The sequence below is a fragment of the Dipodomys ordii genome, unplaced genomic scaffold (genome assembly GCF_000151885.1).
Source record: "Dipodomys ordii isolate 6190 unplaced genomic scaffold, Dord_2.0 Scaffold48, whole genome shotgun sequence".
In the NCBI taxonomy this organism is placed as follows: Eukaryota; Metazoa; Chordata; class Mammalia; order Rodentia; family Heteromyidae; genus Dipodomys; species Dipodomys ordii.
The window spans coordinates 15,147,370-15,173,604 of NW_012267264.1; the positions used below are offsets into that span (position 1 = coordinate 15,147,370).

The following is a 26,235-nucleotide window of genomic DNA, read 5'->3' on the forward strand; positions in this document are numbered from 1 at the left end:
TCACAGTTCAATCCATATTTTTCTTTTGTTCTTTATTCAAACAACTCTTACATAAAAATATGATCATTATAGAGTTAAAGATTTAAAAAGTAGACCTTCATTATTATATATTTGCATATATTAGTAATTTGTATTTTGCATGTTTTAAACTTCATATAAATGATAATATCTGATGTTGCTTTCTGATTGTTATTATTATTAATGTTAACATCTTTTCTGTTTCTTTCTAAAGCTTTATTTGTGATATTTCTTCTGGTGTTTCCTAGCTAGGCACTACTAATGTGTTGTATTCTGCTAAAATGTTTGGCCCCTATAATGCAACTAGAAATTGCTTAGATTGAAATTTTTATATAATACAATGTGTAACTGTTAAATATATTTCTTTTATTTCAGGTTTAATATAACATATCCTATCATGTGTTTTCCTTGCCCCTTCTCCCCAAATCATCAACAGTAGAATAAAAAAAAAGAAGAAAACATGTCAGGACACAAATGGTAAGTAGTTTACTTTCTTTCCTACTCTGAGCTTTGCTAACAAAATAGAATTCACATCATTTATGCTCAATAAATATTGACTACATGGAAAAATTAAGAGATGCATTCGTAGTAAATAACCTATTTTCTCCTCTCCAATGTAAACTGTAGTGAAAACTAAGAGATAAACATTCTAAATTCATATCTAATGTGTTTTCTAGGAAATGTACTTATGTTTCCATTTTCTCTTGGGAATATAATATTGTTTATAGCTTAGTAACTTGATGCATTTTGGCACTTTCTTACTCATTATTACTCCCGTTGTTAGGTGTGTAAAGGAATTTTATGTAGTGTATCTATGAAATAAAGAATGATTCTACAATCACAGAGTAAGTACTCAGATTAATTTAAGTCATAACTTCCCTTTGTGAACATTCAGAAGGCAATGATGGTTGAAAGTATATGATGCTGAGTAAAATAGACATGGAATCACACATGCTAGTTAGCTTTCTCATTCATGTACCTATAACACATTTGAATAGCATATTACAATTCTCAAAAGCTCCAGAGTAGCTTGGGTAATGTTTCTGAATCCTTTAAAGCCCTGATCCACCAAGCCGGCACATCTTTGTCAAGTTTTATATTCTTTAATTGGCATCATGAAAAAAAAGTGCAGTAAATAATTTCATTTTTCAGATGTACAGTTAATCACACTAAGGAATTCACTTTTCAATCCTTTTCCTCTCATTTCAGAAGCATTTATAATCTGTCAGACTTTATGACGTATCTTCACAGCAATGAATTTTAGATAGTAATAAGTAAATGGCTAAGGGATTTAATTTCCCTGAGTCTTCCCACTTGATGGTCATCTGAGAGCTGTCAGGATTATTTCTGTCATTGCTTCATCTTTCTTCTTTATGGCTATGAGCTGACTTCATCTTATGGTCCTTGGAGTGACTACCTTATCCTGCCAAGAGGCTCAGCCAAATAGTAGTCTCAGAAAGACTGTAAAACCCTAAGAAGTAGGTCCTTTCCCAGGCTCTTTCTGCCACTTAGTCCATTTCATAGCTCACTACTGAGTGCACTATGATCCCGGCTACTCTGAGTGAGATTCCTAAGCCTTTGACACCTTAGGTTCCTTATTTATTAAATGACAGGTACTGGGGGTAGCAATTCACTAGGCTTCTAAAGTCCCTTTTGCTTTCAAAATGGATTATATTTTATGGTTAATCCATGACCAACAACAACAAACAAAAAGATAGAAAGAAGTCCACCTGTCTTCTCATTTTTATTAGCATATATTAATTGTACAAGGGGACTCATTGTGCTATTTCCATGGATGCATGCATATAATTTGACTCCTGAGAATCCCATTCCTATGAAATTACCATACTCTGTGGGGCAGAGTGTTCTTATGTGCATGTTATATGTAATTGATATTTTTATCCTGTTTTCTCTGACATGAGGTCATAATAAAACTTTTAACTAATGTTGAAATATATGAGTTGACCTTGAAGGTCTCATACTCTTCTTTCATCACATACGACTGCTCTTAAGGATGTTATCTGAAGTACTTTGACTTTTTAAGAATCAATGTGTGAATTAAAAATTATACATTTAAGGAGCATGTTCCAGGGATTGAGAATGTCTGACCTGCAGACCATTTAAGGCCTGAAAAATCATCTTGTACATGCTAGACATACATACATGTTTCTTGAGGGCTGCCTGAGGCTCATCTACCTATATTGATAATTTTGTATGGCCCATAATGATATTATAAATTTCTACATGGCCCTTGACACAAAAAGATTTCCTGTCCCTGAATGAAGAAACACATGAGACACTGGCATTTTGATGTAATAGTATGAAGCAGCTCATGCTTTGGAACCTCATCTGGTACATATAGAGTAGTGATGGGCCAGGAGGGAAGAAGGCACATAGTGCAGAGGGGAGTGATCAGGGCCACTATGAGGGCCTTTGAAGCTGCAGCTCTGGACCAGGGAGGATGTGGGTAGAGTAGGGAGGTGGGAAGCACTAGCTGTAAACTTTCTATCCGCATTTGGGATAATTTGCCCTCCCCCAAATTTTATGAAATTACATTTTATCCTCTTTACATATGTTTTGGATTACTCTTCACACTGATCTTCCTGAAGGATGACTTCCTGTCTGTATTTTGAGCATTTAGATGGCAGAATTTAAAGTTATTAACTATAATATTTTCATTTTTAAGAAAGTCATGAATAATGGAACTCTTTAAATATTTTAGTGATTATTCCTTGGACATACAGGATTGGTATATATACTCAAGTTAGTTAACAGTAAGATGTGACAGAAATATTCAGAAACAAACCAGGCATTTCTTAAAGCCACGAGAAGGAAGAGCCTTTATTTCACTTTTATTTCATTTTATTGTGGTAAGAATTATTAGCATGAAGTCTACCTCCTTAGTAAATTTTAATGTAAGCAATACAAGATTGTTCACCTTACACAGTGTTGGACAGCAGCTTTCTAGGAGTTTCTCATCTTGTAAATTCTGAAATTTTATGCCTGTTTCTTTTACCAGCGCCAGCCACTGTTCCACACTCTGACACTGAGGTTGACTATTTTAGATTTGTCTGTAACAGATTTCAGACATGCTGAATTTTAGCCTCTTATCTTACTCTTCTGCTATCACTTCACTGTTAACATTATGATGTAGTGTGCTGAGTGCGCTGGTGTCTGGCCTTATCTCTGACTTACTGGGGTTCCTGAGCCAGTCCCCTGCTTTGCTTGGCCTTATTTTCTCCACTTTTAAGAGGAAAGCACCCAATTTGCTGATACTTAAGTTCTCCTCAAGGTTTTTATTTTCTTGACTTTCTATAAAAGCTTCTAAATATCCTCACTCTAAGATTTTTGGAGTAAGTTAGGCTTCTTGGTATAATGACCATATTGATAGTACTTAAATGCTTTTTATTGATATAAATGTCACATTTAGATAAATTACTTCATACTCTTAACATTCTGATTGTGATGAAAGTCATGAATAATATAGTTCTTTAAATGTTTTTTTTTAGCAATTATTCCTGGGACTTACAGAATCGGTATGCTCAAGATAAGTCAGTTGTCAATAAGATGCAGCAGAAGTATTGGGAGACTAAGCAGGCCTTTATTAAAGCCACGGGAAAGAAGGAAGATGAACACGTTGTTGCCTCTGATGCAGACTTGGATGCTAAGTTAGAGGTGAGTGCTTTATAGCTGTCAAGCCCAACATGTCCACCTTGCAAGGTCTAAAGTGAACTCACTTGAGTGGATCTAGGCGTGCTTTATATTAGAAAATGAGGAACATTCAGATCAGATTCTCATTAATCACCAGAGTACCTCTTTCAAATCATTTCTCAAATGCTTAGTTGGACTGTATGGAATGTGATAAATTCCCAGTAAATGTTTGCTGAGAAAAACAAACACAATTACAGAGCTTCTACTAGTGATATCTGAGGAAGTAGAATTGGAAACAAGGTTCAGGCAAATGTTAGCATTTAAAAACAAACAAAAAGAAGAACTTGGGTAAAATAACATAAAAAAGTAAGAGTCTGATATGGTTGGAACAGAATCCTGGAAGGTTCTAGAATGAATAAACTAAGCAGGTACTTAGATTAGTTAGTACTATAGCAAGCTGAATTCATACCCAGCTGATCTACAGTATTAGTATAGCAATAGAAGGCTAACTAACTCATTATGCTGCTGGACACTTCTGTTAGTAGTTTAGATTAAGATTTTGAAAGCATGCTTATCACTTCTATGAGTGATAGGACAGTTAGGACTAATATGTTACATGGCCTAGTAGTGACTTAACAGGACTTTTAAATTTAATAGGGAAGCTAAGGCTGATGAGCTTAACATTTAATGGGATTAAAATTAAAAGCTCAAGATTTAAAAAACATTTCACAGAAGTGTGACTAAGATGGTAGAAACCATGGTTATCCGGAGCAGAGAAGGCAAGGGAGACATTAGCTATCAGTTACACAGGAAGAGCTGTCATGTTAAAGAGGGCTAAGAGGGTTAGCCTTACACAAGCAGATCTTTCTAATCTGTAGGCTTCCCAGTGAGTGATAGACTTACTCTGAGGCCTTGAATGCCCTTACCAGTCAACATAAGCGATTTTTGTATGTTTTTTATTGTAAAAGTACTGTACAGAGGGGTTACAGTTACATGAGTAAGGTAATGAGTACATTTCCTATCTAGCATTGTTGCCACCTCCTTTGTTTTTCCCCAAGCATCCCTTCCTTCCCCACCTCCCCAACACCCCCCCAACAATGTTGTAAATTTCATTTTCAACATAGTGTCTTACACATCTGTAAGACCTGTATCCCTACTTCAGCATTTTGTTATTTCTCTTCCCCTCCCCAAATTAGAAAAATGTTTATAGAAGATGCCGAGCACTGGAATCCAATACAGTGAAAACAGGGGTTATACCTTGGGGAAAGAACATACAAAAGAAACAAAGAAATCACATAGTACATTATAAATATGTTAAAAGCAATAGCAAGGAAGAAAAAAAATTTGTATCCCTATCTTGGGGTTCATTTCACTTAACATCATCTTATATGGTCATATGTATATAGCTTTTGACCTTTTCTGCCTGTCCTAGACATATACTAGTTACTGCAAATAAGGGAAACCATGGGACCTATGTTTCTTTGGGCCTAGCTTACTTCACTTAATATAATTTTTTCCAAGTCTTTCCATTTCCTAACAAATGGGGCGATGTCATTCTTTCTGATGGAGGCATAAAATTCCATTATACACACACATACACACACACATCACATTTTCTTTATCCATTAATCCACAGATTGGGAGAATATCTTTACTAGCCATAAAATGGACAAGGGTCTCATATCTAAAATATACTTAGAACTCAAAAAGTTAAATCCCCCAATAACAAATCCTCAAAGAAACAAGTGTGCCCAATAAATAAGTGGACTAAAGACTTAAAGAAAAACTTCTCTGAAGAGGAAATAAGAATGGCCAATAGACACATGAAGAAATGCTCAACTTCTCTAGCCATAAGAGAAATGCAAATCAAAACAACATTGAGATACCACCTCACCCCAGTTAGAATGGCTATAATCAAGAAATCTAATAATGGATGCTGGAGGGGATGTGGCCAAAGGAACCCTACTGCATTGTTGGTGGGAGTGTAAATTTGTTCAACTACTTTTGAAAGCTGTATGGAGGTTCCTCAAAGCACTCAACATAGAGCTCCCCTATGATCCAGCAATCCCACTTTTGGCCACTTATCCATATGATCACAAGACCATACTAAAGCTACCAGCACAACCAGGTTTATCACAGCATTTTTTACCATAGCTAAGGTATGGAACCAAACCAACATGAGCGATTGTTATACCAGGTAGTTGTTAATAATTTTGGGAGGAGTACCTAATTTCTCTTACCTTCTTTTTCTTAATACATGAAATAGAAATAAGCATGCTTATTTATTTTAGCTATTAAAAGTGTTAAATTAGATAATCAATAGTTATGGCTGTTCATTGAGTGTTTATTATGACCCAGGGACCATTTAGAGTGCTTTCTATACATTATATTTGATACTTAGCAAACCTGACATACCTGACTTCTGCTTTACCACCCTAAGTTTTCTTGGCCCTTTTTCAGTTCTGAGGCCACAATCAAGCAAATTCACACTTAGCAAACCATTTTCTGTCTTTCTTCCCACATCCTCCTTTTAGCTAACTCCTCAGGAGTAAAGTCTTAGCCTAAAGATTACTTTCAAAAATGGACATTCAAACATTTATTTACAGTTATGGATTTATCCACATACTCATTCCCTGTCCATACCACTCCTACTCACTGTCCAATGCATAGCCTTATTTTATGTTGCTTAAATTTTCATCTCTTTTGGAATTATCTCAAGTGTGGGTATTGGTTTATTTTACAGTCTTCCCACCAGTAAAGAGTCAAATCCAAAATCATCACCGTGTCCCCAGCCAGACACACATCATAAGTTTAATATTAGCTGAATGACAATACATGTTAGTGCAATTAATATTGCTTTTCCACCCCTCTCTCCTTTCATTGTAAATTCTGAAATAGAAACTGAAAATAATGTTTCACACATGATGTTTACCACAATGGTAAAAAGTAGACCAAGGAAATATCTATTCACACTTTTATATTCCAAATATAAACTAAAATTTTTATAAATTATACCTTTTTGTCTTAGCAATGTGATAAATATAATATTATTTACAATCTTTTTTCTTTTTAACAATATAATAAATATAAATATTATTTAACCCAATCTGGGTAGAGTACGCTATAATCCCAGCATGTCGAAGGCTGAGGTAAGAGGATTGTGAATTTGAAGCCAGCCTAGGATGCCTAGGAGACCTTGTTTTAGAAACATAGCTTAATATATTAATTATTACTACCATAAACTACATTTTATGTGGACTCTTACAGAAGCACTCTTACTTTAATCTAATATTCTTGAATTCAAATAGTTGTTGCCCTAGATATGTGACATCCAAAACACTTAGCTGTGCCTAACAACTTGACCCATAACAGAGGTTTCTGTTACAGAAATGTTAATACTCATGGTGATGTTTATGGAAGAATGGACTCAATCAATAAAACATGAAAATGATATACAAACTACAAATTCTCAATTACCCATCGAAGGTTAGCTCATCAACCAAGACCTTGCTGGCGCACCCAGAAAACAGCTGTGCCAAGCTTTGATTATAGTTGGATTGTGTCATTATACACTGGGAAGTTAATATAGAAATGTGCTCATTTCCCAGCACTACTTGCTAAGGAGATCATTTCTTCACAAACATCTTAGTACAAGAAAAATCTAACCTATGGGGACAGAGTCCATTAACAACGGCCATGGCAGGGCAGAATAGACTGGATAGTAGAAATGTTACATACCATACATTAGGTATGGTTACATAAGTGTAAACAATTGTGAAAATACACAGATCCTAACATTACAAAGCTGTGTGTTTTATAACACTTATACAAGTACAGTAAAACAAACAAAAAAAACCCCATAAAACCACTACAGCTTCTTGCCTTATATTAAAGAGTTAGAATCAGATCCTTATCTATTCTCATGGTTTCTGACTCAAAATATTGACATCAAGTCTTCACTATGGAAACATACTCAGACTGCTGCTTTTCTGTTTTGTTTTATGATGAAGGGTATTTTTATCTTTTCTAAGTGAGAGGCGGATGAAATTTAATAAATTAGTAAATTCGTATTCTCCATGACTGAGTTATATTATATTAAACATTTCTACAAATGGTATTTATTTTTAAATATATATTCCTGCATCCATTATTGTTAGATAATTTGGTCATATTTATAATGAAGCAGATCATCTGTTTTCACTCAAATGTTGAAGTGCTTTATGATAGCAGAACATAATTTATACATCAAATTGCCCAGTAAATTAGGGACCAAAAGGAAGAGAAAAAAACCTCAAGTAGTAGTTCCACAAGGCTTCCTTCTCAATTCATAAACAAAAGATAGAGACAATACAAAGTCTGTTTTTACCCACTTGACAAGTACCTGAGTAGATCAGTTGTTTTTTTTTGGATTGCAATTTTTTTAATTGTCAAGGTGATATACAGAGGGGTTACCGTTACATAAGTAAGGTAATAAGTACATTTCTTGCCAAACTTGTTACCCCTTCCCTCATTTTTCTCCTACTTTCCCTTACCCCACCCCCACAAGTTGTACAGATCATTCCCAACAAATTGTCTTGTGTATATCACTGTTGCATTGGTTCCCCCCTGTCCTTTGTCTCACCATTCTGTGGTTCCCGTTCCCTTCCCTAATTCAAATAAATGTATGTACAATACCAGGGTGTCAGAATCAAATACAGTGACAACAGGGGATATACTATAGGAGGAAAAACATACAAAAGAAACAAAAAATAACAAAAAATACCTGTAGATAAAAGGTATATTTTGAAAGAAGAAAAGTGTTTGTTTTGACCTATAGTTTTGGAAGTTAGACTCTATGGTTGATTAGCCATCGATTCTGAGGAAAGCTATTTACCTCATGGCAGCTGGGAAGCAAAGAGAGAGGAAAGCACAGAAGTTCCCCATTGTCCTCTTCAGTCCTTAATGAGCCAGTGTCCCAGGTTCCAGGACTAAGCCCCACAGGCTGATAAACAAACCTTTGTCATATGCACCTTTGGGAGATATTTAATCTCCAGTGTATAATATCTGTTCTATCTTCTTTTGATCTATCTCAGCTTCTAAAGCAAAAACCTAAAGCTAGGATGAATTAAAAATTTTTAATGAACTCCTACCCACCTTTTTCTCAGTTTTTTCTTTTTTTATTTGTTATTTTATTATTATTTTTTTTTTTTTGGTCCAGTTGTGGGGCCTGAACTCTGGGCCTGGGCGCTGTCCTTCATCTCCTCAGCTCAAGGCTAGCGCTCTGCCACTTGAGCCGCAGCGCCACTTCCGGCTTTTTTCTTTTTGCTTATGTGGTGCTGAGGAATCGAACCCAGGGCCTCAGGCATGAAAGGCAAGCGCTCTACCACTGAGCCATCTTCCCAGCCCCTTTCTCAGTTTTTTCTAATGCAGCCATAGCATAGCATTAAATTGTCTCCCTGTGTATTTTATGAAATCATTGCAAAAATAGGCAGTGATGTTTGCTTCTAGCTAAACATCATTTTACCAGACGTCTTCTAAACAGATAGGACATTCAGCTGACTTGTCTTTGCTTTATCCAGTTGTTTAAGCATGCCATAAAATACATTAGAATTATAAAAAAATTAATGTCATCTTTTAAATATGATGCTTACTAGGCAGATCCTCCATTAAAAAAAAAAGACAGCAAGTGGTAAATGGAATAAATTAGATTATGAGAGAATATTGGGTCTCTGGTTTACCAAACCCTCTAATTTAGCCTCTTTTGGGTTTTCTGTTTTTCAGTTATTATTTCAAAAGTCTGGAAGAAATCATTGTTCTGCACATCTTAATTTAGATCAGAGATGATTGATGAATTCCAATAAGTAGAGAAAAATTGGATCATATTTAAGACATTGATCACCGTCTGTATAACATCAAACATACAATCATCATCTTTGTTTTAGTAGGAAAATCAAACACTACAGTTTTGTTCAATGTATTTTTTATTTCACCACTGTTTGATCTAACACTTTGTTTGTATTTTTATTACAGCTGTTTCACTCAATTCAGAGAACCTGTTTGGATTTGTCTAAAGCAATCGTGCTCTATCAAAAGAGGATATGTTGTAAGTATGCCATAGTACGATTATTTACCAACTAGATGAAAAGAAACAAAAAGATATTTTGTCTGTGTAATATATTTGGATGATTGAGTGTTTGCCTTTACCTTTTAAGTCATGAGGAAAGTCTGTAATAATTTTGCCAGTAATTTGCTTAGACTGGTTTACTTTTTAAGGTAAATTTCATATTAGGAGAAATTTTATTGGATATCTGAGTAATAGATATAGTATTTGTTTTCCCAAATGTAAAAAGTTTTCTCCATTTTATATCATGGGTTTTTTAAAATTAGGGTAACTTTTGTTTAATTTCTCTGATTCTCTTCTATCTAATTTTATTTCTTTTGAAAGGACCAAGAGGAAAGAAAAGGCACATAGTTAATTCATTAACACTACTTTGTTAACAGTGCTTCCTCATGAGCATTTCTTTTTGTAAAAAACATTTTTTATTATCTTAAGGACTTAACTGCACAAAGGAGGTGCCATTTAACAAAGCAGTTTATGAATAAAATACATCTTCAACATTCTCACTCCCCTTCAACCTACACCTTCTCTTACTTCTTAAAGTTTTGTTGTAAATACATTGAAATTATTGACTGTATTATCTCATGAGCATTTCTGATGTTCAACATTGGATTATAGAAATGGAGCTGTGGCATAATGTATTAGAGCACTAGCCTTGAGTAAAATTGCTTAGAACCAGTACCCAGGCCCTGAGCTCAAGCCCCATGACTGACTAACAGAAACAAAAAATAATGGATTACAATTGGGTTACAAAGGAGCAATATTTTTGTATGGTCATCCTGTCCTAAAACCCATAAAGTTATCTCTGAAATACTAAATATTAGGTTATATGCTAAGTTTTTAATTTTTAACTTGTAAATAATTCATAAAAGTAAAATTACTATATTTCTATTGGAAGGCTTTCTGTTGCTGACTTCTGCCAAATCCCTCTCCACACTGATAATATCTTATTATCAACTGTTAGAGGTCTATAAATCTTATCAAATTGCATTATATGCAAACTACATTATATGGAAATGTCACAATGAAACTCATTTGTACAATTTAGTATTCACTAATAAATAGTACTTAGAGACAGAATTTTATATATTGTCTATATGAATATTTACTAAATGATTGGACAAAGACTTCTGCAGGGATTCAACTTCAGAGGGAATTGGGAAACATTAACAGATCTGATTTGCTTTCTCAGTAGCTTTTAGCTTCTCTTTCTCTTTCTCCATCTTCACCTTTCTCCATCACTGTCATTTGGCTTGCGAAAATCAGTTTTCTAGCCCATCTGTTTGTCCCCACTTCTCTCTCCTCCAGCCCACTGTCTACATTGCTAGCAGAGTTCACTTTTGAACCTGATCAGATTATTCCTTCATTTAAATCCATGTTTGGGAGAATTAGTGATCAAATTTCCTTTTAATGTTCCCACCAAGTTCCAAACTTCACCATGAAATGAATTACTTTCCCCTTTGGAGTAGAACATAACAATTCATAAAAGTATTCTACTTTTTAAAAAAAAAAACAAGCCATATGAAGTTCCTTAAACTAAATATAAAATAGTAAGGAAAGAAAATGTGAATGATTATAGATTTTCTATAGTGATTTTCTCAACAGAAATTATAGTCCCGAGCTGTTTTTATGTTTCTAATAGGAAACAAAGATCTGTCCCCTGAACTACCTCAAATAAGGCAGTAGAGTTATTTATTTATTTATTTGATTTTGTAGGTCCTAGGGCTGGAACTCTGGGCCTGGGCTCTGTCCCTGAACTTCTTTGGCTCAAGGCTAGTGCTCTACCAATTGAGCCATAGTTCTACTTCCCGCTTTTTCTGAGTAGTTTATGGAGATAGGAGTCTCACAGTCTTTCATGCCCAGGCTAATTTCAAATTGTGATCCTCAGATCTCAACCACTGAATAGCAAGGATTACAGGCGTGAGCTACTGGGGCCTAGCTACGTAGGATTTATAATTGACACTGCCAAGACTCATGTTGTATGTATAAGGCTTGTGTAATATGCAGGGTCACAGTAATGTTCCCACTATGAAATAGTTTTCTGGTTGATTTTTGGTTGTGGATAGGCCCTTTCCTTTTACTTGCTATGCTAATATGAGCCATGCCATGGCAGTGAGACTGTTTGAACTAAAAGGGACACCAACTTTGATGGAAGACTAAAAATAGTACAGTTCATGTGAGGATGTTGCTAAGCAGCTGTCACTGAAAAGAAGGAGACAAATCTCTATGAACTGATATGGAGTCATTTTTAGGATATAATCTTAAGCAAAAGAAGCCAAGCATCAATGCATATCAATTAGAAAAGGGGATATAATGAAATGTAAATGTAAAAGATGAAAGACCCACACACATATATAAACTGACACTTATACACCAATACACGTGGTCTATTCATTGTGCTAAAGAAGTTAATTCAAGGAATATAAACCAGCTAAACAGGTTGGCTAACAATGGATAGGGATGTATGTGAAAGATGCCTTCAGTAGCTCTGACTCTTAAAACTATATTTTTCCTATACTCAGATAATACATAAACCACAACATGGGAGAATCTCAAATGGCATATCAACAGTAACAAATGCACTGAACTGCACTCAAAAATGAATCACACTGAATGGGGAGGAAAAAAATAACCCTAGTAATTAAAAACCAATATGTTTGACAGAAAAACAAGGATAAACACCAAAAATATACATGTGACCAGTGTATTTATTTCTTATAGGGGTATAGGCTATCTTTCTACAACTATTTTTATGTACATAGTAAAGTGGAACAAATAAGTAAATACACTGTAGATATTGGATACCTGCCTAGAAGTTACAAATTAAAAGTGAACTTCAGAATGAACCCAGTACTGTTGTGATGGAGTCAGAGGTGTCATATATGAAAGGATTTACACAGAAACAGAGATGAATATGTATGCATGGCTAGTGTGTCTTTACCTATTTCCTATTTTTGTCAGTTGAGAATGCCTAGAAGTACTAATACTCCATTGGAGTGAGCATATCCAGCACTCAGGTCTTGGTTTCTAAATAGCCTTATCCTTGAAAATGTAACTATAGGGCAGGGATAAGGAAAATGCAATATGATCTTAGAGTGTCTTCATTATGCACATGCAGAAGGAAGTACGTATGAAAGGATGGGCATGTTGAAAGGACACAGGAGTGAGCCTCTGGTCAAAGCTGGTATGATTAAGTATTAAACTGTAAGCCACCGGGGTGGGGAGGGAGAGCAGTAAACGAGGGACTAGTATTAAGTCTAACTGGAGACAGATGAATAGGTGATAGCTGGATGGGTGAGAAGGGACAATGCTTCATTATAAAATAAAATAATACTGTTTAATAAAAACAGAAAGGAACCACAAAATCACCACAAGGCAAACACTACACTGAGAAATGTAGCAGGTAAGATTCACTGGAATGTTACAACTAGTGAGTGAAAGTTTGAAGAGAAACTGGATATTTAGGAAAGCTCCTGTGTTCCTCACTCAAGATCTTTTAAACTGTAACAAAAGGAAAAACATGTACCATTACACTATGACAACCCAGAAGGTAGCATCTATGACAACCCAGAAGGTATCAACTTAATCAAATGCTAACACATGGGGATGTCGTGTAGCTCCTGACGTCATATACTGATGTCATATCTCCCCAGATTGATAATTCCAGTCGAATGATATGAAATCAGACAAACCCAAGTTGGGAGACATACTATCTGACCAGTACTCTCAAAAGATGTCAAGATCAGCCAGGTGCTGGTGGTTCATGCCTGTAATCCTGGCTAAGTTCTCAGGAGGCTGAGACAAGCCAGGGCAGGAAAGTTCCAAAAGACCAAAAGAGGAGCTGTGGCTCAAGTGGGCTTAAGCACAAAAGCTCAGGGATAGTGCCCAAACACTGAGTTGAAGCCCCAGGACTGGCACAAAAATGAAAGAAAGATAAAGAAAAAGAAAGAAAGAAAAAAGTAAGAAAGAAAGAAAGATGGGAAAAAGAAAGAAAGAGAGAAAAAAAGGAAGGAAGGAAGGGGGGAAGCAGGGAGGGAGGGTGTGAGGGAGGGAGGGAGGGAGGGAAGAAAGAAAAGGAAGGAAGGAAAGAAAGAAAAAAGGAAAGGAAGAAAAGAAAAAAGCATAAAAGTCATGAGAAACAACAGAAGACTCATTATCTCAGTGTAATGTGGGTTCTGAGACTAGATGCTGAAACAGAAAGAAGACATTCATGGAAAAACTTGAAAATTCAAATATGTTTACAAGATAATATTGTACCAGTGTGAATTCCCTAGTTTTGATCCTTGTTCAATAGCAATATAAGAGGTAATGAGGAGAAGCTGGGGAAGATACACAGAAACTCTGCATACTGTCATACGGTTCATAATTTTAAGCCTAAAATTACCTAAAGATAAGATTTAATGGGTGTAGCTTTAGTCTTGCTTTTTTTTAAAATACATTTTTATTGTAAAAATACTGTGCAGAAGGGGTTACAGTTACAAAAGTACATAAGCAAGGCAATGAGTACATTTCCTGTCAAGCATTGTTACTCCTCCTTTGTTTTCCCCTACCATCCCTTCCCTTCCCTCCCACCTCCACAAATACACTCCCACTCCCCCCAACCTAAATTGTAAAGTTCATTTTTCAACATAGTGTTTTGCATATCTCATTGTTACAATGGGTCAACCTCTATCCCTATTTAAGCATTTTGTTTTTTCCCTTCCCCTCCCCCAATTAGAGAAGTGTAAATACAAGATGCAGGGTACCAGAATCAAATATGGAGAAAACAGGGTTTATACCATGGGGGAGGAACATACAAAAAAACAAAAACATCACATGGAACATTATAAATATATTAGAAACAAAAGCAAGAAAGATAAAAACCACTTGTGTTCCTATCTTGGGGTTCATTCCGCTTAACATCATCTTATATGGTCATATGTACATAGCTTTTGACCTTTACTGCTTGTCCTAGACATATACTAATTATTGCAAATAAGGGAAACCATGGGACCTATGTTTCTTTGGGCCTGGCTTACTTCACTTAATATAATTTTTTCCAAGTCTTTCCATTTCCTAACAAATGAGGTGATACCATTCTTTCTGATGGAGGCATAGAATTCCATTGTGTATATATACCACATTTTCTTGATCCATTCATCTACTGAGGGGCATCTGGGTTGGTTCCATTTTAATCTTGCTTTTAAAAACTAATGGTTGGGTACTGATGGCTCATGTCTGTAATCCTAACTACTCAGGGGGCTGAGATCTGAAGATCAAAGTTTGAAGTCAGCTGGGTCAGGGAAGTCAAGAGTCCCTAGACTCTGACCTCCAATCACCAAAAAGCTGAAAGTTGTGTGTAGAAGTTGAGTAAAATACTCACCTTACGCAAAATACTCAGGGATAGTGAGCAGGCCTTAAGTTCAAGCCCAGAATTAACACACACATGCTTGAGCACATGCTCGTACACACACACACACACACACACACACACACACACATATCTTTAATAGGTTTAAAAGTAGAATCCATATTCCTATCAAGGCTTATAAACAAGACACAATATGGCCCACAATCTCACCAGTGTAGCCCATCCTTCCTTTGCTTGCCAAGTAACCTCTGCCTGGAATGCTCTCCCTGACTGTATATCAACAGTGGCTCCTCCTTGTCTTTCAGAATTTGGCTTAATGTTTAGCTGGTCCGAGAGCCTTCCCTGATGGCTCGTTCTAAAGCTGCTTCCTGTCACTATATTACTTCTCATTTCTCATTACTCTAGCTGGTATTTTCCTTTTGGTGTTTTGTTTATGCTTAGGTATATTTTGTTTTCTTTCACCTGCCACTTGAATGTGAGCTCTGTAAATGCAAAGACTTTGTATATCTCCTTCATCCCTGTATTCCCAATGGCAGAAGTTGTCCAGTGCATATTAGATTAGCCATGAATCTGAGCTGAGTGAATTAATGCTGTAAGCTAATTGTGTTCATAGTTCTTTGGTTGCTTTTACAAAGGCACATCTGAAAATATAATCAGAAATTACATGTGAATAGGCTTTTATTTGAAATTTTAAATACCAGTTAATTGAAACATTTATATAAGTAGAAATGTTTTAGTTATTTGATATATGTATGTTATACCTGAATTCTAAACAAATTCATTTCCTGGGACTGGTTGAGGGGATGAGTATGCTTGTGGTAGGGACAATGACGGGAGGGGTTACACTGACAAAGATGCACTGTTTTTATAAATATGACATGTTGAATAGAAATCCCTTTGTATGACTACTTAATTAAAAATACTGCAATAATAGAGCAAACAGAAAAATCCAAATTCTTTCCCTCACTCTCAGCAGCTTTATCCATTAATCAGAGTTAGCACTTAAAATGAAACTTGTTCACCACCCACATATAACCATCAAGTACATAAAATGACCAAATTTTATTTTTAAGTGCTTCAACTGACTCAGATTTGTTTAGGAGAGAGTACATTTCACCAACTGTGTAATCACTCAGGTACCATGAATTGGTCACTTCCTGGCCTTAAGCTAAATGTGTTCCTTTTTTTTTGGACTTGAGGCTTTAAGGTTAAAAAGGTGATGGTAGTTTCATGCTCTTAGAAGCAAAAATAGGAAATTGCTCTCCATAAGAGTCATTGTAGAATTGAATGAGTCAAGTATTAGTCAGTGGAGAGAAGAAATGGAAGGTATTACAAACCGAACCAACTTCTAATTATAGAAGTTTTCTAAGCTACATAGAACCATGGCATAAGTATCAAATATGCTTTTAATGTGAACTAAAGTGGGTAAGGATAATAAGGCAAAAATTATAGTTAATTCAATTTCACAAGCATTAAATTAGTACCACGGTTTTAAAACTAGGCTCAGCCTGAGGAATATAAAGTTTATCTGAGGCCCTGGTTCTGGAAGGCTGAGTCTCATGGTGAAGATAGACACATGCCCATTCATGTCCACTTTGACCATAGCAAGCCCTAACACAGTTGCCCAGAGGGTGCTACTGTGCCAAGAAACAGGAATCAACTACTCCTCAGAAGAAGGAGCCTATACCTAGTCTTTGATTTGTGAACTTGAGTTTTGAAAGAGGAAAGAGGCAGGAGGGGTATCATTTATCTATCAGGATAAATGGATTCTGAAATCCTCTTTTCCACAGGTCCAACTGGGGGACTGCTGAGAATGAACTATAATAACAAATTAATAAGGAGCCAGTAGCAAGTTTAACCGTCACCTTTGCATTCCTAGTTCCTGGCCAAAACTTCCCTTCCTTCTTCCCTCTTTCTCTCCCTCCCTCCTTTCTCCTTTCTTTCTTTCTTTCTTTTACTTTTTCTTTCTTGCTGTCTTTCTTTCTTTCTTTCTTTTTTTCTTTCTTTCTTTCTTTCTTTCTTTCTTTCTTTCTTTCTTTCTTTCTTTCTTTCTTTCTTTCTTTCTTTCTTTCTTTCTTTCTTTCTTTCTTTCTTTCTTGCTGTCTGTCTTTCTTGTCTTTCTCTTTTGTGTGTGTGTGCTAGTCCTAGGACCTTCATGCTCAGCTTTTTCACTATACCACTTGAGACCACATCCCCAGTTCCAGCTTTTTGCTGGTTAGTTGGAGACAAGAGTTTTGTGAATTTGTCTGCCTCATCTAGTTTGTAACTGTGATCCTCAGATCTCAGCCTCTTGAATAGCTAGGATTATAGATGTGAGCCACTGGCCTAAAACTGTCATTGTTTTATAACTGTTGTAGAGGTTCTCTCAGCAATGGGTGCATTCTGAAAGAATCTTGAATGGCTCATGAAAGCAGATAAAAATCCTAGTAGCATTTAGAAAGTGCTTGTAGAGATACATGATATATAAATATAGGTAGACATGGTAGCTCAGGAGATGGAGGCAGGAGAATCTCAAATTCAAGGTCAGCCTTAGCTACTTACTGGAATTTTGTTTCAAAAAGCTGAGGGCTTAAGATGTAGTTTAGTAGGAGAGCACAATTCTACAACCTCTATTTAGTGCCAAATTAATTTCTAGAAATCACTTTCTTAAGCCATAGTCCCATCTACACTTCTCTTTAAGAATAAGGCCAGATTAGGCATAACAAATTCTGATATGGTGTACCAACTCTGTGTTTTAAAATCTCACAAAGTGGTCAACTTGATGACCAAGTCATCATCAATCCCCACCCCTTCCTCCATCTAAAACTCAAGGTCACATGTGAGATATTTGAGTTGCTTTACATTTGAGTAGAATGTAACTCAGAAAGATCAAAAAGTCAGAGAGAGGGAGGATAATAGAGGCAGCCAGCACCACATTCTAGGCAGCCACAAAAGATTCCCACCATCAGACTTGACAAACCCAACTCCATTATTTCAGCTCAGAGCAGCACATTATGGGCTCGCTTTTCAGTACAGAGGTCATTTTCTGGTTCTGATTACAGGGCACCAACTCACTGACAGATGTATTCAAGTGAATTTGATCTCTCCTATTGTAAATGGAAGAACAGCATGAAAGTTAAATGGCAGGGGGTGAGGGGTGGAGGGGGAGAACTTACCTTGCAGCCTGCCACTTGGATTTAATTTCATCTCATCTTTGCCTCTGAAGAGAGGACCTTGTGATTTGTCTCTCTCAGTTTCTTTGTAATATAAAAAATGTGCATTGTTCACGGCTCTTTTCCCTCTTTTCTTCATCAGTCTTGTCTCAAGAAGAAAATGAACTGGGAAAATTTCTCCGATCCCAAGGCTTCCAAGATAAAACCAGAGCAGGAAAAATGATGCAAGCCACAGGAAAGGCCCTGTGTTTTTCTTCCCAACAAAGGTGTGTGGCCTTCATTGGGATACTTGGAGGGTAGGGAGGTGGGGGAAGGAGAGTAGGGGACTCATTCATAAAGAGGAATCTCACAATCTTTGCAGTGCTTTTTGCCTGAGGCTGAAAACCTACTTTGTGCCTAGTTGGTTTCTACTTCACTCTGACTTAAATAAAATGTTAAGCTGTTTTCTTTTTCCTCCCTGTTAATTTTTAATTATTTTCTTCTTTCCTCTGGTCTATAGGGGCATTATGTATGCCAATCATTGTAAATGCTGTCTTAGGCTTATATTTGACCTTCAAGTTGCTCATAACAACCAGTCTGGTCCCCTTCCAGTAGCTGATTAGAGCGAGAGCCTAATGAGACCAGCTTAAAGGGTTCCCTGGCTTCTCTCTGTGGGCCAATTAACTGCAGAGAGGTGTCATTCAGGATGCCCTGGGCCAGGATGCACTGCCCAGATCCTGGGCCAGCAGCATCCACAACATGACCTGAGAGCTCCTTAGAAATGCAGAATCTAGGCCCTACCCGCCCCCCCCCCTCCCCCAGGCCTGCTGACTCCAAATCTGCATTTCAACAAAATCTCCATTGATTTTGACATACATGCCTTTTAAAACACAACCTGAACTTACTTTTTCATGATCAATGTTAAATAAGCAGGCGCCCCCTGCACACAATTATTCTTTGTGCTTGAGAAATGAGAAACTTGTTCTTTCCCCTCTCCCAGTAACAAGTGCAAAAAAAAAGTCTCATACTAGTCTTCAACAGAACTAAACCTAAATAAAACTGTAGGTGGTGTCCAAAAATATTTAGGCTACAGAAACTTCACTTACTAACTTCCATTCATTTTTCCTGTTTGTTTTCCCTCCTCATGGACCAAGCAGTCCATTTGCATGTGACACTTGGGTGCTTCTGTGGAAGCCCAAGAAAGATGGAAGAAAAAAAAGAATAAGTTGGATCTTCCTAATGACATCTGAATACTGTCCTGGTGGTAGTGCCAGCCACATTATTAAATGAAATCGTTTCCAACCATCAACTACTCTAGTTTTCCGAAGAAAGTACTTGTTTGAAAACTTAAGTTTTACATTTCTTTTCTTGTAAAATTTATATATATTATTTTTTAAATTAAAAAGCTACTAAGATTTTACTAATAAGGATGACCTACTTTACAATCTCTTGGTATTTCTGTCTGGATGGCCTTTTCCAACCTTATAGGGATAACCAATTCCTAGAAAATCTGTCAGAGTAAATTCTCTTATGCTAAAACGTAATTATCACTCATTTTAGTGAGAAAAACTTATCTGTGCCTTTAAATAAAAATTTTGACCATTTACAGAAAACAAAGCCAAATCCCAGGGTACTAGAAAGGTTTCTTTTATTGAGCATATTGTTAATTATTCTATAATATGGCTATCTAGTTATATACTCTTATAATTAAATATCAAATTATTTTACAAGGTACAAATACTGTACCTCACGTTTATGTAATCTGATTTTTCAATACAAACAAAAACAGTAAGAGAAAAGAAAACAAGGGAAAACAGTCTTGTGTGGTGCTCTGTGCCTTAATCCTAACACTGGGGAGGCAGAGGCAGGTGAATTGTGAATTCAGGGCTATTCTTGGCTACAGGCTCATCATCATGTTTCAAAAAAAAAGTGCTAAATCAGTGAAACAATACAATGATGTTTGTAATTATCAGCACTATAGATGAGCAAACTATACTTCACCCATAATTTAATGAGTTGTAGCCAACCCTGCAATTTGGAAGGTAGCCTTCTGTATGGTGGCTTTGTTTTCATTATCCCTCAGATGCTTGCCAGGCACATAAAATCCCAGCCAGTTCTCCTAAATGTGAAGAAGTAGGGGAATACACTTGAATTCTTAGAAGAAGCATGGTTTAAGAAATACCAGAATAAAAAAAAGAAATACCAGAATATATGTTTATTAATCATCCTACCATATCATTCTTGTATTAGTCCGATTGTATGCTGATTATTTACCAAATTAATTTTTAAATCAAAGACCAGCATCTTTAAAAAAAAACAGTACATCTTGAATAGCATCTGTATTACAGAATTTCACAATCTGATATATCTAATCACCTTTTCCTACTAAAGGAAAAACATCCTTTAAATAGACCTTTAGGTGCTCTAGTAATTATTTCAATTAAGGAAAACTTCGTGAATGAACATGTGAGCCAATCTAGCTTGAAGCTTGAGATTTTCTTGGTTACTGAATTTTCTTGGGTCCACTTAGTATTTTATGCCACAAGTGAGTGGGTTTCATTTTTCTGATTTAGGGAAAGTTACAAGGGTAAAAATGAGGTGATCAGTTTTGTGCCTTTTTTGTCTATGATTATATTATTGCAACTTCAGACGTTTCTATCCAATTTTGAAATAGTACATGAAATCAAGAATAGTTTATTCACAAGACTCTTTCTGAGCAAATCCATGGGAAAAGGAAGAGCAGTCCAGAAATGAGCAGGATCCTTGAGTAGACATCTGAGAAGTCTTCAATTATACAAGCCTTCACAGCAGCGTTTGATTAACTGACTTACTTACAGACCAGAGGAGAAGTAGAGAAACGGTGAATGAGGTTTTTTTTTTTTAATGGTTTACGACACCATTTGTAATCTAAGAGTGCTGCACACATGGAGACATTGCAGCCAAAAGCTGACATTGGCTCACTGACACCATTGTGCCAGGCAGCTAAGTTAGTTTGCATTTAAATGGAAATTTAAATATTCATCTTATTTTTATTTTTTGCACCTGTCCCCAGCAACTTCTTGAAGAAGAATCTATTTTAAAAGTCTAATTTATCTGACATTGCTATTTGACGTTGAACTATGGAAAAGCAGTATTTTTCTCCCCAAATAAATATTTTATCAGAAATTTAATTATGCCTTGTTTTTTCCTGATAAATCACATTTGTATAGACAGTATTATAATAATGTAACATTTTTACAGTATACATTCATTTCTTGTATCGTGTGTGTATGTGTATGTGTGTGTGTGTGTGTGTGTGTGTGTGTGTGTGTAAAAGAGAGAGAGAGAAAGAAAGAAAGACAGAGGGAGAGGAGAGAGAGAATGCACACAGGCCCTGAGTTCAAGCCCCAGGACTGGCACCCATCTCCCCACCAAAAAAGATTAAATTACTTAACCTATCTGAAACCACTAACATACATTAGATACTGGGTCAATGTGCTTATCTCTCTACACCATTTTAAAATGATTCAGCTCATGCCTTAGTTCTATACAACTATAAAGCCAGCAGCAGAAGCCCTGGACTTTGAAGAAAACTCACAGTGGCCACGTGATCATGTCAGAGAAACTGTAATAATACACTCTGCCAGCTGTCCTCAAAGGCCAGGAGTCAGGGTAAGAGGAAACAAGAGGTAACCAAAGTGGACATATGAATGGTCATATCTTGACTAGCCTTCTTTTGACATGGGATTGGTTCCAGCTGCAAATGAATATTTTGCTTCGGCTTTGTGTCACCACCGGTGACCCTGATGGAGGTACTTCCAAACGGTCCAGTTCAGTAACTGATAATGCCCTATAAATTAGAGCATTAAGGAATCAATACATAGGCAATCATCCCCAGTGGACTCATGAGTTTCCATACATTTTCATTTTTAAAATTTATTTTTGTGGTAGTACTGGAGTTTGAATACAGGGTCTTGTGCTTACTAACCAGGCACGCTACCATTTCAGCTACTCTACCAGTTCTTTTTGTGTTGGTTACTTTTGAAATAAGGTATTGCTTTATTCCCAAGCCTAGTTGGACTGTAATTCTGTTTGTGCTTCTCTGAACTGCTAGAGTAACAGGCACACACCACCACACCCAGCCATTGTTTGAGATGGAGTCTCAAAAGCTATTTTTTCCTGGGCTAGACTCAACTTATGATCTCCCAGTTTCCATTACCCTATGGTATCTGGCATTACAGGCTTGAGCCACCACACCTGGCCAGTTATCGGATTTTGATGCATTATCTTCTATGTTCAAATGCTGTTTTAGGTTCATGAGTTCAAGATGAACAAAAGATGAAGGATTCAAATTGCCAGTTGGCTTAGTTTCTGGATTGTGGTTTTCTCCTCTTGTCCAGGTTGGCCTTGCGAAATCCTCTGTGTCGATTTCACCAAGAAGTGGAGACTTTTCGGCATCGGGCCATCTCAGATACTTGGCTGACAGTGAACCGGATGGAGCAGTGCCGGACAGAATACAGAGGGGCTTTATTATGGATGAAGGATGTGTCTCAGGAGCTTGATCCAGACCTCTACAAGCAAATGGAGAAGTTCAGGAAGGTAGGAGGTTTTATGAGGGTTACCAAAAGAGGTACCTGTTGGAAGGTATGATTTGAATCCCTATAGTTGAAGACATAACTCAAAAGCACCAAGGATGCAATTAATCATCACTGGCGTCTTTGTATGTGACAGAATACCAATTAATGTGATATATAATTCTCTAAGGATAAGACAGAAGAGACAGCTGGAAATTACTGGGATTTAGTAAATGGTTTTAATTGAAGTCAGATTTTCATATAATGTGCACTTTTTGTAAGCTTGTCACTTCTAAATGCCTTTTCATGCATAGCTAAAAAAATGTAGGTAGATCAAATGAATCTGGAAGGTGAGAACAGACGATAAGGGAAATCTTTTCTAATTGCTAATGCATATAAAACTAGTAAAAACAATTATGCTCCTTTGTTTTATGATGCATTCTGAGGCCATAGGGGATAGTTGTATGATTAGCAAATGTGATATTGACTTTATCTCCTGTCAACCAACTTCTTATCAGAAATTTCTCTAAGGAAAAGTAGTCAGAGAAATGGATATCCTGTGAAATTTCCCAGAAAGAACTGTTGAGCAGTGGAGGGATAATCTTTATTTGTTAAATATTCTTGTGTCAGTATACCTGTTCATAGGAAGCTATATCCTGCCACTGGGTGGCAGTGGTACACTGAGTATTTATGAAAACGTTGAGCAATTTTTGTGTACAGTGTTGGTGGTTCTTTGTTTGGTTTACTACTGGATATGTTTCAGGATGTAAAAGAAAAATTAATCAGTCAAATATTAGGCTTGACATAATAGTGCATCAAGTGTCCTATTCGCTTCATCTGATCCATGTCTAATTAGATATACTGCTTGAAATTCCCAGGTTTCTTTTTAGGTACATACATCAGCATGGAATTTAAGCAATGGGAAATCTGCCAGTGTGGAGGAGGTCAGATGTGTGGGGGTGAAGAAGAGGGAATGTCTATTGCTTAACAGAATGATAGGCCACCAATTCTTGGCCTAGATATGCGTGGATATAAATTCCTCTAAAAGACAATTTTTTTCTTCATCTGTCATTTCAAATTCTTCCTTATGAAAGGTCAGCATATAGTTTCTCTTCTGATTATAGATGTCTTTCATGTATTGCAACATTTGACTTTTCTGAAAAGTCAGGACTGAAAAGTCTCTTTGACAACATATAATAAATCTCACTGATGTTAGAGAATCAAGGCTTCAAGATAACAAATAAAAATTTAAAGTTTTGATAGCTAGATTCTGGTGAGCCCCAAATTACTTTTCAAGTTTTCTGACTTTTCAATCATTCCAGGAACATGCTTTGTCTTTAACATTTTATTTAGAGGATGTGAGGGTGGAGTTAGTATAAGAAAAGATGAAAAAAGAAAAGAAAAAAGAAGGAAAGAAAAGCATTGTCTTCAGGGCATAGTGATGCTTACCACTTAATCCTCACAAATATAACATACAGTTTATGTACTATAGGTGAGGAAAATGGTTCCCATGTTAGATTGCTAGCCAAAGGTCAGACAAAAAAATGAAAAGTCAGAATCCTGGGAAATATACAGTTAATTTTCTTTTCTCCTAACAAACAAAAAAGAACTTTTCTAGTAATATTTCCCATGATTTTTTCCTTCAATTAACAATTACTGAGCACCTCCTACATGCCAGTCAGTAAAAGCAAATACACATATTTTTTTTTTTCTGGAAGGCAGAAGCATTTCATGTAGAGTTGTATTTATTTAGTTTTGTTTGGGTCAGGGGAAGATGTTGCTAACTGGGTAAAGATGAAATGAAAACCAAGTCCTTCGTCATTTGGTTTGAACGTTGAAACCTTTCCCACCATTTAGTCTCATCAATCGGTTGATTCTGGAAAATATGGTTTTAAGAAAAATCCTTTTCCATGATGAAGTAGCTGAAGTAGCCTTACTTCCTAATCCCATGTATGCTGGTTTTAATTTAATAGCTGAGCATGATGTGCTTAGAATTTAGAGAAAGAATCCTTTTTTTTTTTTTTTGAAGATGTTAATCTTCAAGTATGTATCTGATTAGGCTGTGCTCTTCATGAGGACAAAGGGCCATGTTGGTTCTCTTGAGAACCTTAACAGTAGGACCATCCTAGTGCCTGGCCCTGAGTTGGTGCTCACAAGTCTAATGGCAAAGTTCCCAGCACTGAGTCTGGAGAGGCAGGCCCATCTTTTCTGAAACCTCTCAGCATTCCTCCCATATGCTGCTGACTTCATGATGTTTTAGGAATTGACATATGTCTTTGTGCAGGTAAGCAGTTGCATTATTAATTTGTGGCTTGCTGACCTCTTTGCAAGGACTTTCAATTGTGAAGTTTTAACTTGGAGTTTATAACATGGATTTAACTCTGAATGAACTTGAGTGTCTTGTCACAATGGGATCCCCTGTTAAACAGTCTCTATTTATCTCTCAGGCATGTATTACCTACACATGTTTCTGAGTCATCTGGGAGCATGACCCAGCTCTGGTGGCTCTATAGGAGTCATTGCAAGAGCAGGAGTTCGTCTCCTCAGTACCAGTTCCTGCTTCCACATTTTAACTGATGAACCCTGAACTATGAACTTGGATGACTTCACCTATTCTAGAAGAGACCAACATTCTAACTCTTACTTCATGATCATAGACCCATTCATTGAATCACTCATTGAACAAATGATTGAAGTTTAGCTATGGGCTAGGCAGCATCCACAGGAATATATAAAATAGACCAATCCATTCATTACTATCATGTCTTATTTGATCACTTGGGGACAGAGCAAATAAACCCAAGGTGGTATGAGACACTGAGGTAGAGCGAAGGGTGTGGGAAACTGGGGTGCCCAGACCCCTAAAGAGTGAAGCAGGGCCAGAGTAGAAAGGACATCTACTGAGGGTGAGAGGGGAAGAGAAGCATATTGAGAAGGTCAGGAGTGTGATCAAATGTGTATTCTCAACAGCTCAGATTTTAATGTGAAGAAGAGATTAAAAGGAGCCAGGCCTTGAGGCTGGGAGAGTCACTGGAATGCTTTTTGAACAGACCCAGACAGATCATGGCCTGACTGTGCCAGGAGAAGGAAAAGTAGACTAGAGAGAAACACACTGTTCCGAACTTCTGCCAGACTGTATAGACCACCACTTTAATTACAGAGTTCTTCATTATTTTTGGAATTAAGCAGAAGACGCATAAATAAATAAATAGCAAGTTCAAGTGTATTTTCACCTCCAACCAAGGCTGTGTTCACATGCCAAGAAACCTTTTAAATAGCACACAGTGAGCAGAACTGAAATGATGAATGAAAAACTTGAAACCAAACAAAGCAAGTGATCCGTTTTCTTCCTGGCACCCTTTGGAGCACATAAGCTGAAGATAGAGGGCTCAGAATCAACATTAAGAAGCTGTAAGTGTCTATGGGAGGGGCTCA

General features: G+C 36.6%; 1 protein-coding gene across 6 annotated transcripts in view; it reads left to right on the forward strand.

Moving 5' to 3' along the window:
• Window positions 1–26,235, forward strand: part of Ica1 (islet cell autoantigen 1, 69kDa) — a 145,332-nt gene that overhangs the window by 20,749 nt on the left and 98,348 nt on the right. For all 6 annotated transcript variants that reach the window (XM_013019895.1, XM_013019898.1, XM_013019894.1 and 3 more), the window contains exons 2-6: window positions 394–495; window positions 3,528–3,693; window positions 9,679–9,751; window positions 18,411–18,534; window positions 22,627–22,825. In XM_013019895.1, coding sequence (XP_012875349.1) covers window positions 479–495; window positions 3,528–3,693; window positions 9,679–9,751; window positions 18,411–18,534; window positions 22,627–22,825 — 579 coding nt within the window. In that variant the 5' untranslated portion in view covers window positions 394–478. The remainder of the gene's footprint in view (window positions 1–393; window positions 496–3,527; window positions 3,694–9,678; window positions 9,752–18,410; window positions 18,535–22,626; window positions 22,826–26,235) is intronic.